The sequence below is a fragment of the Aedes albopictus genome, chromosome 3 (assembly GCF_035046485.1).
Source record: "Aedes albopictus strain Foshan chromosome 3, AalbF5, whole genome shotgun sequence".
NCBI lineage: Eukaryota > Metazoa > Arthropoda > Insecta > Diptera > Culicidae > Aedes > Aedes albopictus.
Genome location: NC_085138.1, coordinates 244,878,661 through 244,897,241, shown reverse-complemented (window position 1 = coordinate 244,897,241; position 18,581 = coordinate 244,878,661). Strand labels below are relative to the sequence as shown.

The following is an 18,581-nucleotide window of genomic DNA, read 5'->3' as shown; positions in this document are numbered from 1 at the left end:
ACACCCGTAAACTTAAGGATCTAAATTCAAGAACAGTTTGGATGACCTAGGATACCCTGACTGTGCTAATACTGTCTTTTGAACTTTCGGAAGAATTACTGGACATGATAGGTAACAAATTGTAGCTTTGTATATTGAAAAAAGTTACTATTGCACTCGTAGACATCTGGATCCAAACTCAAGAACAGTTTGGATGACCTAAGATATCCCGATTGTTCTGATACTGTCTTTTTACTTTCAGAAGAATTACTGGACATGATAGATTGCAAATCGTAGCTTTGTATGATGAAAGAAATTACCATTACACCCGTAAACTTAAGGATATAAATTCAGGAACAGTTTAGATGACCTAGGTTATCTCCCAAGCAACACACATGTTATAATAGAGTTACGACAGCGCAAGTTTTGGTTGTATAGAAGTTTATTTTACGTAATTCTAACATTGTGTTGAAATAACGTAAAATAAACTTCTATACAACCAAAACTTGCGCTGTCGTAACTTATATATAACATGTGTGTTACTTGGGCTGGCTGCTCTAATTCTGTCTTTTAAACTTTCGGAAGAATTACTGGACATGATAGGTAACCAATTGTAGAGCTTTGAATATTGAAAAAGTTACCGTTAAGCTCGTAGACTTCTAGATCCAAACTCAAGGACAGTTTGGATGACCTAGGATATCCTGACTGTTCTAATACTGTCGTTTGAACTTTCGGAAGAATTACTGGACATGATAGGTAACATTTGTATTGTAGCTTTGTATATTGAAAAAAGTTACTGTTACACTCGTAGACATCTAGATCCAAACTCAGGGACAGTTTGGATGACCTAAGATATCCCGATTGTTCTGATACTGTCTTTTTAACTTTCAGAAGATTAACTGGACATGATAGATTACAAATCGTAGCTTTGTATAATGGAATAAATTACTGTTACACCCGTAGACTTGAGGATCTAAACTCAAGAATAGTTTGGATGGCCTAAGATATCCCGATGGTTCTGATGCTGTCTTTAGAACTTTCAGAAGAATTACTAGACATGATAATTACCAAATCGTAGCTTTGTATAATGAAAGAAGTTACCGTTACACGCGTAGACTTCAGGATCAAAACTCAAGAACAGTTTTGATGACCTAGAATATCTAGAAAAAAAAAATTATGCATCCTATTTGCTCCTTCCTATGCTGGTGCTCAAAACTACAGAAATCATATATATATAAAATCCCAGCGTTGTCTGTCTGTCTGTCCGTAACGCTTTGAAATGTTTCGTTGAAATGTTTCACCATAGTTGTATCAAATTTCTAAAAGGTACGAGAACATTCTGAATGTTTTTTGACTTTCTAGGAATAAAGGAATAATAAGAAGAACCTTCTGGGATGTTCAGGAACATCAATATTCTAAAAATTCTAAGAACTTTCTGGAAGTTCCAGAAAATAAATAACGTTCTGAAATGCTCTAAAATATGGAACTTCTTAAATTTTCGAGAATCCCCTTAAAGTTTCTGGACGCTTCAGAAAGTAAAAGAAGAAGAACCTTCTGCAGCATTATGAAACACCCTTTTTTTTTGGCGTAACGTCCCAACTGGAACAAAGCCCGCTTCTCAGCTTTGTGTCTATGAGCTCAGTTATTAACTGAGAACTTCGGCTTCTAATAACCACTTCTATGTTGTTAAACGTTTTAGAAAAGAACCTTCTAAAATTTTCTAGAGCATGGAACTCTATTATACTGAGAAAAGGTTATGGACGTTAGAGAACGAGCAACGAAGCTAAAAAGAACCTTCTAGAATGTTCTGCAACATAAAAATCCATAAAATTTCCAGAAACCTCCTGAAAGATACTGAACGTTACAAAAGTAAAACAATCATCTGAGATTTTCTGGATATCACACTTCCTCAAATATCAACTCTCTGTGCGTTACTGAACGTTTCAAACAGAGAAAGGAGAAGAACCTTCTGGAATGTTCTGTATACTTTTCATTCATTCAATTGCAAGAACTTTCTGGAAGTTAATGAAAGACCAAGAAAGAAGTAAAGGGCCTTCTAAAATGTTCTGGAACATCAAAATTCATAAAATTTTGGAGACCTTTCTAGAGATTACTGAATGTTTCAGAAAGAAGTATAATAATCTACGAAAATAATCAAAATTCTTAGAACTTTCGAGAAGTTACTGGACAAAAACAAGACAAAGACCTTCTGCAAACTTTTTTCAATTTACGAAAAGTGTCTGAGAGTTTGTGAACGTTCCAGAAAGTAAGAAAAACATCCTTTAAGAAGGTTCTGGAACAACCAAATTCATAAATTGTTTGAGAAATTTCTGGAAGCTACTGAATATTTCAAATGAAAACAGAAAAATCTCTAGAATATTCTGGAACATTCAACTTCCCAGGTACTTTCTTAAAGTTACTGAATGTTTCCGAAATAATATGAAAACTAACCTTCTGGAATTTTCTGGAACATTTTTTTTAATGCCGATTATGTTCGGGGAGTTTGTCAACGTTCAAGAAAAAAAATGTCAAATAGACCTTCTGAAAAGTTCTGGCAAATCAGAATTCATTAAATTTTGAGAACTTTCTGGAAACGATCAAGAGAGAAGCAATCTGGAGAGAGATTCTGCAATGTTCTCAAAAACAGTTTCATTGAAAAAGTGTAACTGGAATTTTAAAAACAATCTTGTTCTAGCTAACGTGGCTAGCCACGTCGGGTCAGCTAGTACGTAGATAAAACTCTATGATAACGCTTGCAAAAATAAAGAGAAAATAAAATATGTAAACATTTAGAACACATTCATTCACTAGCTCAGCCTAATGGGCTCATGGGGATCAATTCACATGTATTGGTCGATGCGCCAACCGACTCAATAGAGAGTAAACAAACGCAACTCTAAGCGAGTGAACAGATGGTGCAGATTTGCCAAGCAATGTTCCTCCACCCCTTGACCAGACAAAGAGTGGTGGGACAAATCAGTAACAAATTTTGAAAACGACGTATAATCAATGCTACTCCATTAATTATACGTCGTTTTCAAAATTTGTTACTGAAATAATGTTTGTATAGACCTTATTATAACAAAATAAAGCCATAAATGCTATAGAATGAGCTTTAAAATTCCGTTGTTTATGTTATGTATAGGTAGTTATGTTGCAAGTCTCTCATTCAGGCCCGTGCACAGAAGTGGCGCAAAGGGAGGATTTTTGCCAATTTAGTGTATGAAGCGTCGGTAATGGGATGGGATGGGGGGGGGGGTGTTAACAACCAACCCCCCTCCCCTGCCCCCTTGTTCACGGGCTTGCTCTCATTGATTAGGTTTAATTACAGGAGAATGATGAGGACCCAGACTCGAAAAAAGATGTAGAGCACTGAAAACGCTATAGAACACCTACCTTGAACATGAAGTGTTGTCCCTGTGCTTCCTGCGGCGAGCTACCACTCTGGTAGCCCGGACTGGGTGATTCGGCGTTCTCCGGAACGGGCGTAATGTTGGCGTAGTTGGCCGAACAGGACAGCAGCCCCCGCAGCTGCGAGGGCGTTCCCGGATGTTTCGCCGTCCCGTCGCTGCCGGGCTGCGTCAGCGCCAGAATCGATCGGTCAATGTTTTGGTACTCCTTGCCGGAGCGTGGCCGCAGCGTCGAGGTCGCCTGCCGGATGTGCCTGAGTACGAGGGAATGGTTTGTGGGTTAGAAACAAATGGAATGGGAGGAGAAATAATGGTGGCGCTTACCTCATGCCTTCGGGCGCATCCGACGAGCTGTGGCTGGACAGCGATAGGGTTTCAATGTAATCGGACATGTCCGACGTGCCACTGCTGGTACTTCGGGAATCGATGTACGGGGCAGTGGTTGCTGCCATGATGTCGGGACTAGGGTACGTTTTCGTCTTTGGTGGACAGATGGGAACTTCTGCTTCGGCTGATGTGCTTTTCTCGGGGACGCGAATCTTTTGGAACTGGAATGATAACTCCCGAAGTGGATCGAACGATTTTGACCGTCGCGGGAGTGAGGAGTGCACGCAACTCTGCTGGGGTATCACGTGCCGTTGATGCCTTCGTGCGGACATGGCCGTGGTGAGGGGTAGTTCGAACTCCGTGAAATCAGTGCCTCGTTGCCGGAGGGATCCGGTTGAAACGCCTGAATCGTTGGAACTAGAGCTGTCGCGGTTTTGAGCTTTGCATGGTACACTTTCGGATCTTCGGATGTAGACGGACTGAGAGGTTTGACTAGGATTAGTGGAAGCGGATATTTCATCCTCCGTTTCGATGGGAGCAGACTTTTCGCAACAGGCTGGACCGGAACATGGCTCCGCTTCTCGGTGGACACAAGGTGAGGATGATCTCCGAACTTCGTTATTGCAAGTAGGGGTGGAAGGTTTTCGTAGAGTTTCCGTACTTGGGGAAGCGGTTCCACTGAGAGGGCTTTCGGCTTCCTCGCCTTCGTCTAAAAAGCGGGATGATTCGGCGGAAGCGGATCGTTTTCTTGGAGATAACCTTTTATCACATGGAAGCAGATCGCTGTGATCCAGCAACTGTTTGCGAGTATACGGACTGGTGGTTGCTTTGAGCATGGCACTTCCTGGAATACGAGATTCATCGTCTATTCGCTTCCGACTTCTATCTACTGCTGGACCACAAAGACTTGGATTACTAGCGGACTTTTCCCCAATTATTCTATTCATTCGTTGTTTCAAGAGATCTGATTTGAAAGGAAGAGGAGGTGCGGTTGGAGATGCTGGCGGAGGATCCATGTCGATTGATGTTGTAGGGGCCGCAGGAGACATCGGTATGTATCCCGGGAATTTGGATTTCAGTTTTGCAGGCTCCATCATCATATAGTTTTCCTGCTTGTCGTTTATTTGTGGGTCGACCCTAGTTCCTTCGGGTTCTGGTGTTTTTGCGCTCAAGTGACCACATTTATGGCAAATTTTCTGATCTTCTTCGAAGTCGTGCAAAGAGAGACCAGCTCTTTGAAGCACTTCCTTGGAGTTTTCATAGTTTTCAAGAGATTTCTCAAACTCAAGATTAGCGTAGTTTGCTTTCAGTTCTTCAGGAAGAACTTCGACATCTTCGTAGTTCTCATTCGAAGACATTTTCTTATCTTTTACATTGTCACTTACCTCCTTATCGCACTCACATGCACCTTCCAATCTCCGTCGGATTTTCTTAGTCATGTCTACGGTTGCATAAATAGCGTTCTCCGAACTAGCATCGACCACAGGCATTTTACCTTCTCCACTAAGTTTGACCTTATTGATCTGGACACCCGTATTTTCTATCCCGCTTCCACGTTTGCACAATGGTAGTGAGATCCAGTTATCAGCCCACGACATAACTCGATTACAGGTACAGTCGACTCGTGGGCCTTCCAATTCCTTCTCCATTTTAGCTACCGCTTGATGTTCGCTTCCATTCAAACAACCACATACGGCCTTGCTCAGCGAAAGGGGCGTATCGTAGTTGCCGTAGCTACCGACGTCGCTCTTTCCGCTGCTGATCGCCTCTTTGGACAGGTACTCTTGTATTTTCTTAGGTGTATCGTAGTTTTCCGCCGTGCTGCTATTGTCGTCGATGGCAACCGGGGTTTTTGGTATGTCATAGTTTTCGTAAGGTCCTACGTGACTATTCGCCTGGGGAGACTTACAGGTCATCATGGCGGAATGGAGGGGAGCTGTTATGTGTAGAGGGATCTCTTTGGGTTTTGGGGGTCGACCCGGAGGGCAACACTGACACGGGGAAGTCGGACGATTGTGCATACAGGTGAATTGCGTAGCCGGGACCTTCTCGTACCACGATTCGGGACCTTGCTGACTGGGAGCGCACGTTTGTCGGGGGATGGAGTATTCGGAGTTGTTACTGCTACCATGGGAACAAAGGGACATCCTATCTAATGCTGGTGTTTTCGAAATGTGAGATTGATTGATGTGGTTATTGTGCTCGGTTATGGTGTGCCACGCTGGAGTTGGTGCCACTGCCCCTGGGGTTCCGGTTACCGTAGAGCTGCGAGACATTGAAGGAGCTCCCAGTTTTGAGATACAACTCATGCAGCGCTCCAAGTTGGCCACGGTGCTCCTAGATGGGGGATTTCTGGAGTGAATATCTTGAAACTAATCGGAGTTGTCCAAAAAATACTTACCTTGGAAATGAGTCCATGTCGTTGATGCTGTCGTGCCCTTCGGACACGGAAGCCGTATCTCCACAACCATAGTTACTGTCCAGATCTCTGGACTCCGTCGACGGCCAGTACGGTGTTCGACAAGCACAAGTCGAGCTCTCGATGTGAACCGTACAGATCTCGTCGTTGTAGTTTGTGCAGCGAGACTCTGCTCCCTTGCGTGGACTGTCCAAAGCTGTTGAACAAGGTGGGGAGAATGTAAGTATCATTGTTGCAAGGCTAGATATGTTTTCCAATAATACCTGCAAGCTTTTTGGCGGCCGCACGCTTCTTGCTAGCCAGTTTACCCTGTGATGCAAGTTTGAGTGTATGTGTGATTTCCTCGCCAAGGTCGGTCACGAAAACGTACAGACCTTCGCCCTTACCGCAGCTTGAGCCACCCTCGAAGCAAAACCGATTGTCAACTACCCCGTATCGCCTGGAGAAAACGAAAGAGTTAAGAATTTCCAGGAAATTCGTCCTCGCAACGAGGTCCACGCCTACCTTAGGTGTTGGATGTTCCACATGCCGGTCAACCGCGGTGGAACACCCGTCGTCAGGCAAAACCGATGATCCTGGATGTGCATTCGTGCTGGTCCCGTCGCCAGTTTGGCCTTTGGAGGCGCCGACGAGACCAGCACCAGATATTGCAAGTCGTCGCCCAAATTGTTGGATATTTTGACCTGTTTGTTCAATACGCAAGGTTGATGTTTCAAAGAATCAGACAAAAACGAAAGAAATAATTCTCGCAACAACTTACCTGCCACTGTATCAGTCTTTCTCTGGTGTCAAATGCGAGCACTACTATCACATCCTGACAGATTATTGCTATCGTGTTGGATTCCTTGTCCAGGGTGAAACCGGATTCAACGCCCAAAAAGTGTTGCAGCGAGAGGGAAGCCTTGGTCGTTCCATTTTTGTAACGATCTTTGGAGTCGCGGTATAGCTGCAGGTGGAGGCAATCTGTGGAAGAATAGAGAGAAACAGGGAAATGGAGATTAGCATTCATAAATTCATTAAAATCCTTAATTTGACTGAATTTATTATTGGTGAGTTCGTTCCAGATTTTAAAATAACAGTAAGGGAATTGAGAAGAGTTGCAGAAGCACTACATGCTCGTACTAGAAGGGTTCAGGGGAGTTTTAATCCAATCCAAATCCAATCCAAATCAAATCCAAATCCAATCCAAATCCAATCCAAATCCAATCCAAATCCAATCCAAATCCAATCCAAATCCAATCCAAATCCAATCCAAATCCAATCCAAATCCAATCCAAATCCAATCCAAATCCAATCCAAATCCAATCCAAATCCAATCCAAATTCAATCCAAATCCAATCCAAATCCAATCCAAATCCAATCCAAATCCAATCCAAATCCAATCCAAATCCAATCCAAATCCAATCCAAATCCAATCCAAATCCAATCCAAATCCAATCCAAATCCAATCCAAATCCAGTCCAAATCCAATCCAAATCCATTCCAAATCAAATCCAAATCCAATCCAAATCCAATCCAAATCCAATCCAAATCGAATCCAAATCCAATCCAAATCCAATCCAAATCCAATCCAAATCCAATCCAAATCCAATCCAAATCCAATCCAAATCCAATCCAAATCCAATCCAAATCCAATCCAAATCCAATCCAAATCCAATCCAAATCCAATCCAAATCCAATCCAAATCCAATCCAAATCCAATCCAAATCCAATCCAAATCCAATCCAAATCCAAATCCAATCCAAATCCAAATCCAATCCAAATCCAAATCCAAATCCAATCCAAATCCAATCCAAATCCAATCCAAATCCAATCCAAATCCAATCCAAATCCAATCCAAATCCAATCCAAATCCAATCCAAATCCAATCCAAATCCAATCCAAATCCAATCCAAATCCAATCCAAATCCAATCCAAATCCAATCCAAATCCAATCCAAATCCAATCCAAATCCAATCCAAATCCAATCCAAATCCAATCCAAATCCAATCCAAATCCAATCCAAATCCAATCCAAATCCAATCCAAATCCAATCCAAATCCAATCCAAATCCAAATCCAATCCAATCCAAATCCAATCCAAATCCAATCCAAATCCAATCCAAATCCAATTCAAACTTTTCACGAACAATTTTAGTCTTATACAATGGAGGTCTCGTAAATGATGTATGCATTCAAAAATTGATTGTTTTCCACAAACTGCTGCAATGTCATTCAACCTGTCAACGAGCGTCATAATCGCCAGACGAAGATTAATATCTTTCTCTTGACCAATAGTTCAATTATTTCATTTTCGAAAACAACTATTGTTCATAAACAAAAGCTTTGCGTCGAAAAAAGTCCACTTCATTCTCCGCCAAACAAGCAGCTATTTTTCATCCTACATTTCCTGTCACAAGCTCACAATGAGAGATCGACCAACCAGCCCCCATAAGTTTACTTCCCATCGCTGGCTGGCTGGCTGGCTGGATACCGGCACCTCTAGAGCTGTAGGCACGCATGCCATAAATCATCCTAGCCCTGAAGCCCCATCTTTATTGAGAGGTCCCCATCCACTCGGTACGGAGCTGATGGTGTGGTTGGGATGACGACGGACGGCGCGGAACGTTCAGACAAAACTCTTCAAAAGTTTTTACCCCAACATGGCCCGGGAGACGAAAACAAAACGCCCGCCCTTATGTGAAAATAATCGCAGCAAAAAATATCCTGCTCACACAATATAAAAAAAAACGGGGGAAATCATCTATCATCATTTATGTACGGAAATGCAAAAAATTGACGTGACTGAGTGCACCAAAAGCAGCGTGTATTTTTCACACTTTTCACATGGCTAAGAGCAGCAAGTAGGAGAACATCTAGATTCCGAAGTGCACTTTTTTGCTTGTGTTTCAGCTTTTTAGTCGAATCCCATGCGTTGTCGTCGCCGTCGTCGTCCTGGTTCGGTTGATGGCATCTTGGGCTAACCAATTCTTTTATAACTCCGGCACATACTTCCTCCCCGCAGGATTCGCTCAGTTGGCAGGCAGAGGAAGCTTGGATGGGTGGATATCGCTCTTGAACGTGCGCTTCCTGAACAGACAACAGCTACCGAGCGAACCGAGCGCAGCAGCAGCGCGGCGCGGCAGTGGCTTCTCCAACGACAAATAGAGACAAGTAAAAAGGAAGTGCTTCGAAGCAGGAAAAGAACAATTGAAGTTTCGCTTCAATGGGGTGGCATTATCCCATTTGGATCGTAGGGGAGGCTGGGGGAAAGTGCACTCCTTGGAAACTGTTTCCCTAAGTGTTCTTTAAGCATTTCCAAAGTTAAAAATGAATGTGATCTTTTCCAAAGTTTCCATTTTCACAAAACCCCAATGACGCATATTATACGGATTACTCCTAGATACTCAAAAACACCACTACCTACTGGAGGGTAGCCTGTGGGAAGGATGGTGTTCGGAAGGGTACAGGTGCACTAAAGACAAATGGGACCTGGCGGTGGTGGTTCGGGTGCTGGTGGAGCTCGGGGAGTGTTGTCGAGTGAAAAGAGCAATCCTTTATCAAATGGGTTGCTTTCAAATGGGATCTAACGTATCTCTTGCTGAGTGTGGTACGATTTGTCAGTAAGATTAATGGAAGTTGGGCGAGTATTGTAGGAATTTGTTGTTTACTGACGATTTTAGGTTAGGGAATTACTTTTTAAGGAATAAGCAAGCATAACACCTGATCTTTTTTATCGATCCTTCAAAAGCAATTCGGATTGTTTGCTTCGAGGAGATTTTGGGCTGTTGGGAGTGTTGACAAAGCAAAGCAAAAGCAAAGCAAAGATAACCGTACACATCGTAGTTGCTACTCCGTGATTGACCAGAACAATCGAAGTTGCACAGAGAGCCAATGAATGTGAAAGCTTGGGACTAGCTAACCATTCTCAATGTGCACAATTCGAGAGTTCAGCTATTTAAAGTCAATAACGGCGCTGGCCACGTCCTTACGGTCATCAGGAAAGGGAAGGAATGTTAGTTCGACAACCGTTGCTACTAGAAACCGTGGAATCCACAGCATCCCCACAGTTGTCACGGGAAGGAATGGTGGTTAGTAGGGTAGGGTAAGGTGTGGATCTAGGAGCCACCTCTGTTAGGTGATATCGTCGGTTTCCTGCAATAGGGGCACAACTCAAAATTTGCCATTTTTGAGATTTTGATGACAAATGATGGAAAACTATGTAAATTTTCATCTCACAAAGACTCGTTTTAAAATTCGTTGACAAACGCAAGATTTTGGCATTTTTATCAATTTTCCGCAATAAAGGCACAACTCAAAATCAGTCAACTTTTTCAATAGTCGATGAAAAATAGTAATCCAAAATTCATGAAACAGATAGTCCTTCAGTCTCTCTCTATGATACAACAATCAAAATTCGTTTACTTTTGTCGAATGATGTGAGAAATAAGTGAACTTGTAGGAGGTGCTTCAACATTCCCAAGTAACACAGAAAACATCTTTTGAAATTGGATTTTCAAAAGATGTATTATATATGAATTATTAGAGAAATTTGTAACATCTTTAGTTGAAAACATGTTCTTACCAAGTATTGCAACAACAAGCTGAAAAATAATACCATCAACATATTTGGAAGTTGGTTTTACGTCTAAAATACCTGACCTATACAAGTTCGGAAACGTATATTTTTTTTGTTGTTATGACGTGTTATGTCAAACATCAGTAGAACATATTTTTACCAAACAGTTCGATCACGTTAGTTTTACGTTGAAAGTACGTTGAAGGTACTAGTAATTGCATTTCTTGAATTAAGATGTTTATTCTTGTGTTTAATGATATGTTCTCAACACTTTATCATCGCTTTTTTGGTGATATGCTTTTCTACTCCAATATTGGCTGTAAATAATGTATAATGTCATTTTTGGTTCGCGATTACTGATGAAATTAAGCACTTGGTAGCCTGGAAAGTTGTCACTATGTAATTGGTATATGATCGGTGATGGGAAATCATCCAAACTATTTTGAAAACGTAATAATCAGCTTCTCATTCACTCGCGGTTATTTATTTGATTTAATTCGTGTACTTACTTGTAATATACTCTCGTTTCGGCTCATAGATTCAACGATAATCGAAACTATGCTCTAAAAACCAAATCCCCTAGAGTGTCAATTGGTATGTTTGTTTTGATTTACCTATCTGCATGTCTTGTTATATTATGGTCGAAAATAAGTAAACAATACCTTGTTACAACTTTTTCGGCTTGATGTTTAAAATACTTCAAAATGATGTTATTCCAAGGTAATTTGACAACAAATAAAGTAATATGTTATTAGGATGTTTGATGGATGTAGTTTGAACGAACTACAGAAATCACTTTTCATTAGGTAAGGCATGATCATCAATTCAAGATGAAATTACAGTGCCTAGTAAAAAACATACTTTTTTCGTATTAGATGGATATGTTTTGTTTTTTTTGCTGTATTATCAGAAAGATACAATTTGCAAGTTATTGGTATGCTCTATTATAAAAACTATAACATAATAAATATATGTTTTGAAAATATTTTTAATTCCACATTTTTTTGACGGCACTGTATTGGGATGCCACCATGTTGCCTTCAAGTAATCTCGAGTGAAAAGTATTCCCAAAGCACAAAAAACATACGGAATAATTGTATTATTAAATATCAGATTGAAAGCGCATGAATTTATGGTGCATGAAAACGTTCATTTCACCATAAATCTGTGTCCGCACAAAAGATCTGGTCATGCTACTGGACAATGACTACGTGATTATTTTATATTTTAAAGTCATTAAAAAGTGGCAAAATAATGTTTAGCCATCATCGATTCGTGAGAGAGGAGCTGGAAGTAGAAAAGTTGTTTTTTTTGGAGCTGTCAAATATTATCGAATGGTTACCATTTGGTTTACAGCTTACTTCCTGCTAACATGGTCGCAACAAGAAGGTATTTTCGAAGTTGTTGGATAGTTCTGAAATACATAATATGATGTTCTGACGATGTATCGAAAAACATCTTCAATAACATCAAAGATGTTGTATAATCCGCCATTTTTTGCGCTTTTTCGGTAGTATAAGTGTATGAATTTTAGTTTTTCGAATTCTTGGCCTAGCATGAGTATTTGTATGAAGCGTGTATTTTATACATTTATATAACATAATGTGTTACTTGGGTTGCCAATTTTCAAACGCTTATTCTGAAAATTCACGTTTTTTGAGTTGTGCCCCTATTGCAGGAAACCGACGATATGATCCACTAGTTATATGGAAATACACGTCGCGGTCTTCATCACGATTATGATTTATTTGATCACGATGACCACTGATCCCGGATTTCGTGTTCGCGTTTCCATCGCCCTACCGTGGAAACCGACTGATCTACGGTTATTGTAGCGCGATTCTGAACCCGGATTTTTCACTCGCACTTCCATCGCCCTACCGAGAAAACCGACTGACCAACGAATATTGTAGCGCGATTCTGATCCCGGATTTTTCACTCGGACTTCGATCGCCCTATCGAGAAAACCGACTGACCAACGAATATTGTAGCGCGATTCTGATCCCGGATTTTTCACTCGGACTTCGATCGCCCTACCGTGCAAACCGACTGACCAACGAATATTGTAGCGCGATTCTGATCCCGGATTTTTCACTCGCACTTCCATCGCCCTACCGTGGAAACCGACTGACCCTTTTGGGCTGTTGGGAGTGTTGACACAGAAAAACAATCAGCACCATAGGCCGTCCTACTGGTACCACATCTACTTTGAGAAAACTGATCTTAAGAAGGTCATAAGTTTGTCTTATGAAATTTCGACACAAAAGAAAGTTTTCATTTCCATAAGAAATTCTTATGATATCATTTCATAAGACATCTTATGAAATATTTTTGCGCAATATAAAACAAAATCGCAACCTGGAATCGAACCAGCGACGTAGAGATCGGAGAACGCGTGCATTACTCACGCACCCATCAACGCTTAGAAATTTGGAATGGTTGGAGTACAATAAAAAGTTTGGTTTTCGGGATCAACGGCTCATATCGTCCCCTTAATGCTAGAACTAGATAACTCAAAAATCAAGGTTTCGAGAAAAACGAGTTTGAAAATTTCACATTTTTTCATGCAGTTGTTCCAAAGGTATGGAACCTTAAAATAATATTTTTTTAGCTTTGAATACTTATTAAGCTTCTACTCTTTCTGTTGCAAGAGAAAGTTTTGAACTATTTTGGTTCAAACTTTTGGTAAAAAACATTAAAGGGTTGAAAAATAGTCGAGTTACCTAGTTATAGCACTCACAATCCATCATAAATAATGAAGGAGATGTTCTGAGATACCTAGTATTTACCACTATTCATGTCATTCTTTTGGATTTCTTGTTGCAGTTTGCAAATTAAAAAGGTTTTACATATTGAAATAACGTGCAATCACTGAACTTGTTAGGATACTTGCTATATCTCCACAAGATACCCTAAAATTTTAATGGAATAGCCTTCTACGAACAATCACAGATTTAGCCAAATCAATACAAGTAAAATATTTTAAATGTTCAAGCTTAAATGAAAAACATCTAACGAATTTTCAATCTACTAACAAAAGAATGCCAAGTTATATTTCCATCGCCAAGCCTGTTAACCAATTTAACCTGTGCGGTTAGAAATAGATAGGATTTTCCTAATTACCTAGTTATAGCACGCAGTTCTTATATACTACACCGAGATACCTAGTTTTGAAAATGGCGAATATTTTCGTCGTTTATAATCGTAATTCTTTTTTTTTTAACTAATTTGTTTATTTGGGGCTCAATCGCGTATAATAATCGTAATTCATTGGTCTTCGACTATATAATAGAGCTCGAAAAGCTCGATATAATAGCATAGTCAACTCAAAAACGTCAAATTTCGAGTTACCTAGTTCTAGCATTAAGGGGACGATATGATATCTTATGATTTTTATACGAGCCTTCTTATGAGATTTTTCATAAGACCGCTGTAATGAATTTTTTAAGAACTTGTTGCATAAACTGCCTCGAATCCGTACTATTTTGTCATCTTGCTAAATAATGTTGACCACGCGCAAGCATAGGAAACACTCCAACAATTGGGTTCTGGATCATTTTGCCGAATGCCATTAGGCCGAAAATGAAGAATCTATGACATTTGGTCGGAAGACATTTAGTCGAATGACGTTTGGTCGAATGACATTTGGTCGAAAGTACATTTGGTCGAACGGACATTTGGTCGAATGGACATTTGGCCGAAAGCCATTTTTTTGGAAAAAGAAGCATATGACATTTAGTCGAATGGACGATTCGTCGAATGGACATTTGGTCGAAAGGCACTAACTGATGAAAAGAGTTGTGGATTTCGGTATCATAATTTTTTATATGTTATTGAACAAGCAAGCCTCGTTGAATAAATGTACGACTCGTGCTGAAAAAAAAAATCATCATTTTGCAACTTGTTGCATAAATAACCATTTTGGCTCGCGTTCAGTTCATATGCAACACTGCGTCAAAGAATAGCCTATGTTTAAGGACAAACGTCTTGAAATACCACTTCAACAGTGCATCAGAACTTCAGACGCACAATTCTCAAGAAGCAAGCTTCAAACAACAGTGCATTGTATAATGCTGTTTTCGCTCACTTATAATAAGCTTGAAACAAGAAGATCAGGTGCACTGGTTTTGTTTACTAAGAGATGTGTACGCTCGAAGTCGCGAGTTTTGGATCCTAACCAATCTGTCCTTAAAAGAAGGAAAAATATCCGATGAAAAAGTCTGCAGCAATAACATCCAAATATCAAACGGAAGAACAGCTTGTATTCAAAAGGAGAAATTGCTTCTAAACATTCAGTAGTTGGTACAGGAAAACGCAATGAAATAAATAAACGTGAAAGAATAGCCTATGTTTCAAAGAAGGAAAAAATCATGATAAAATGACAGCAAACATAGTACAAATACGAATTTTGAAAGAATAGCCTATGTTCAAAAGAAGGAAAAATCATAGATGAAAAAATCACAACCATAATGTCCACTCTTCACTCTCAGCACAAATAATACACTTGAAAGAACAGAGTATGTTGAAAAGAAGGAAAAATATTTGATGGAAAAGCCAGTATGTTATACACAAAAACGCAATGAAATGGTGAAACTGGAAAGAAGAGCCGAAACCTACACTGCACTACAATGTTTGCTTTTTTATGTTTGATATAATTAAACACGATCAAATTGCTATACGACTTAGCGTCCATTCGACCAAACGTACTTTCAACCGAATAAGTTCAGTAACATATAAATTATTATACCGAAATCTATAAAATTATTTTCCATTCAAAGCTCTTCATCAGTTAGTGCCTTTCGACCAAATGTCCATTCGACGAATTGTCCATTCGACTAAATGTCATATGCTTCTTCTTCCAAAAAATGGGTTTCGACCAAATGTCCATTCGACCAAATGTCCGTTCGACCAAATGTACTTTCGACCAAATGTCATTCGACCAAATGTCATTCGACCAAATGTCCTAAAGCCGAAAATGAATAATGTACTTAAGTGACCATGCCATTGTTCCCCGTTCCAGTATAATTCGAAAGAACAGTCTATGATTCAAAGTAGGCAAAATCTTTGATAAAATAATGGCAGTTTCATCGCCAACTAAGCCCTGAATACCAAATGAATGAATAGCCTATGTTTAAAAGAAGGAAATACATCTGATTAACATGTTGGAAATTAGAAAGTCAAACACTTCTATGAATTCTTTCGATGATTCGGCCAAAGGATTTTTTCGGCCAGATGGCATTCGGCCAAATGGCGTTCGGCCAAACGACATTTGGCCAAACAGAATTCAGCCAAATGGCCGGATACCCAATAATTGTGTTTTCTTCACTCACTTCAATTGCCCATTCTGTTTTTTTCGCTGAGCACAGGCCGGTTGTAGCTGACCACACCACTATCGGAAAGCCAGTACAAAATTTCTTCTTGTACAACTTTCGTCAGAATTTTTTTATAGGACTTTTCCAGAAATTTTTCATAGGATTTCAGCCAACTTGATTTTTTGCCAAGAAATCCTGAAGAAATTTTGCTTAGCATTATTTTCAAGATATTCTTAAATGGAAACCTCCGATAATTCTAGGAGGGGCTCTTCCAGGATTTTATTCCAAGATTCCCCGTCAAAATGGGGTCTTCTACCATTTCGGCAGGTGTACCTATTTTGGGCACTTGCTACTATAACTAAGTCAATTTCAAATCGATTGACTTGAGTTTTTGTATTGAGTTAGATACTGTGCGTGTCGAAATATCTTTCTTCAAAAATCCTTTCAAGAATTCCTCCATACATCATTTTAAGATTCCTTCATTAATTCTTTAAAGGCTTCATCCAGGATGTCATCTAAGGATTCCTGTAGGGATTCTTCCTAGGGATTTATCTAGGAATTCACATATGAAATCCTGCAGGAATTCTTCCAAGAATATCTGTAGAAACTCTCTTGTTGGTAAGTTCAGCAATTCTCTCAATAAAATGTTCGACTGTTCTTTAAATCATTTGGCCATAGAATCTTTCAAGAAATTTTCCGGAAATTTTTTTTTCAAGATTTTTTGAATTCTGTGGAAATTTCTCAAGTAAAACTTTGTCAATCACATGTTCGGCAATTTCTTCAAAGATTTGTATAGAAATATTTCCACCGATTATTCCGGAAATTCTTCTAAAGATTTCTTCAAGAATTCCTCCAAGGTCTTCTCCGGGAAATATTATAAGCCCTTGTCCGCGGATTCTTCAAAGGTATCCCTCAAATATAATTGTGTGGAATTACTTAAGAATTTCCCAAGATGTTTCTCCAAGAATTCCACTAGGAAATCTTTTATGGGCTCACCTGGTAATTCTTCCAAGAATTCCTCTAAATTGATATTTGGATTCTTGTAGAATTCTGTAGATTCTGCTGATTTGTCAAGGAATTTCAGAAAGTTTTATTCAATAAATTTTCTGAAGGTTTTCACAGAAAATTTAACAAAAATTTCTCCAATTATTATTCTATGATAAATTCCAGAAAAGGAATACTTGTCAATAATTTTTTTATAAAATTCTCCAATCGTTCTTTCCAAGGAGTTTTCAATATTTTACCCTTTTCCAAAAAAATACTACTGGAGTTTTTCCAAAGATTTCGTTCATGGGTTTTTTTCTGATATTCTTGCAAGGATGCTTCTAGTAGTTCTTTCAATGATCTCCCCAGGTATCCTTCCTAGGATTCTTAGGATTTAGGATAAGGTTTTTTTTTCAGGAATTCCAGGATGTATCCAAGAATATCAGCAAGAATTTGTTCGGCAATTCTTCCAATGATTTCTGCAGCAATTATTTTGATCTTTTTTTCCAAAAAATCATATGCGGATTCTTTTTATAAATTCTCCCAAGGATATCTTTGGGATTTATTTGGAGACTTTCTTGAAATGTATCCTAAATTCTTTCAATGTTTACTGCAGAAGTTCCTGAGAAAATCTTGGTAGGACTTCCCAAATGTCCTTAGATAAACTTATGGAAGGATCTTTTTTTAAAGCGAATTATTTAATCATGCAGGATGTGCGCCGTTGTAAAAAGTACAACACAGCCAAAAAATCTCGCTCGTCGCATGCATACAGCTCGAGCGGCGTGCAGTTTCGGTTGCTTGATGGCGCACGCCCTGATAGGTGTAGCAATTTTTGGAGCAATTATTTAAAATTATCAGTGGAGGATTTTCAGGATTTTTGGTGCTGTTTATGGAAACATTTTCAAAGAAACGCCTGAAAAAAAAAATCTTAGATAAACTCTTGAGAGAACACTTGAAGGAGGTATCAAAAGAAGCCATTGGAAAAAAGTCCTGGTAATATTTCCGGAGTAATCCTGTTGAAGTTCTTGGCGAAATTTATTAGAGAATTCTTGAAAAAAAAAGGGAGGAATACTGCGAAAATTCCCGGATGAAGCAATTTTAAAGTATTGCTTGGAGTAGCTTTTGGAAGAGTTCTTGAAGAATCCCTTTACATTTGAAAAAAAAAATGATTTGATGGAGGAATTTTTAAAGAATTTCTGAAAAAAAATCTTAGTTATAATACCCGGAGGAATTTCAAAAACAATTCTTTCGAGACTTTCTGTAGGATGCATTGGAAGATCGGAGGAATTTTTAAAAACAATATACCATAAGAATTACTAGAGAAATCCTTGAAAGTGCTCCTTGTAAAATTGCTTAGAATCCACATAGTCCCGAAGATTTTTTGCGAAATTATCTTATAAAAAAAACATATTTGGAAGAATTCGTGGAGAAGTATTTATAAGATTTCCAAAATGTTTTCTTGGAAGGGCTCTTGAAAAAGTAGTACTCAAAGACATCTTATTCCAAATCCCAAAAACATTTATTGGAATATTTGTTTGGAACAGCTTTGGGGGATTTCCTAGAAGAGTTATTTTAGAAAATCCTAGAAAATGT

At 39.2% G+C, this 18,581-nt stretch overlaps 1 protein-coding gene across 3 annotated transcripts in view; it reads right to left on the bottom strand.

Annotated features, from left to right (window-relative positions):
• Positions 1 to 18,581, bottom strand: part of LOC115264680 (uncharacterized) — a 383,594-nt gene that overhangs the window by 14,708 nt on the left and 350,305 nt on the right. For all 3 annotated transcript variants that reach the window (XM_062859888.1, XM_029868658.2, XM_062859890.1), the window contains exons 4-9: positions 6,896 to 7,098; positions 6,640 to 6,818; positions 6,399 to 6,574; positions 6,118 to 6,331; positions 3,714 to 6,053; positions 3,376 to 3,643 (exon numbers count right to left, since the gene is read on the bottom strand). In XM_062859888.1, the coding sequence (XP_062715872.1) occupies positions 3,376 to 3,643; positions 3,714 to 6,053; positions 6,118 to 6,331; positions 6,399 to 6,574; positions 6,640 to 6,818; positions 6,896 to 7,098 (3,380 nt within the window). The remainder of the gene's footprint in view (positions 1 to 3,375; positions 3,644 to 3,713; positions 6,054 to 6,117; positions 6,332 to 6,398; positions 6,575 to 6,639; positions 6,819 to 6,895; positions 7,099 to 18,581) is intronic.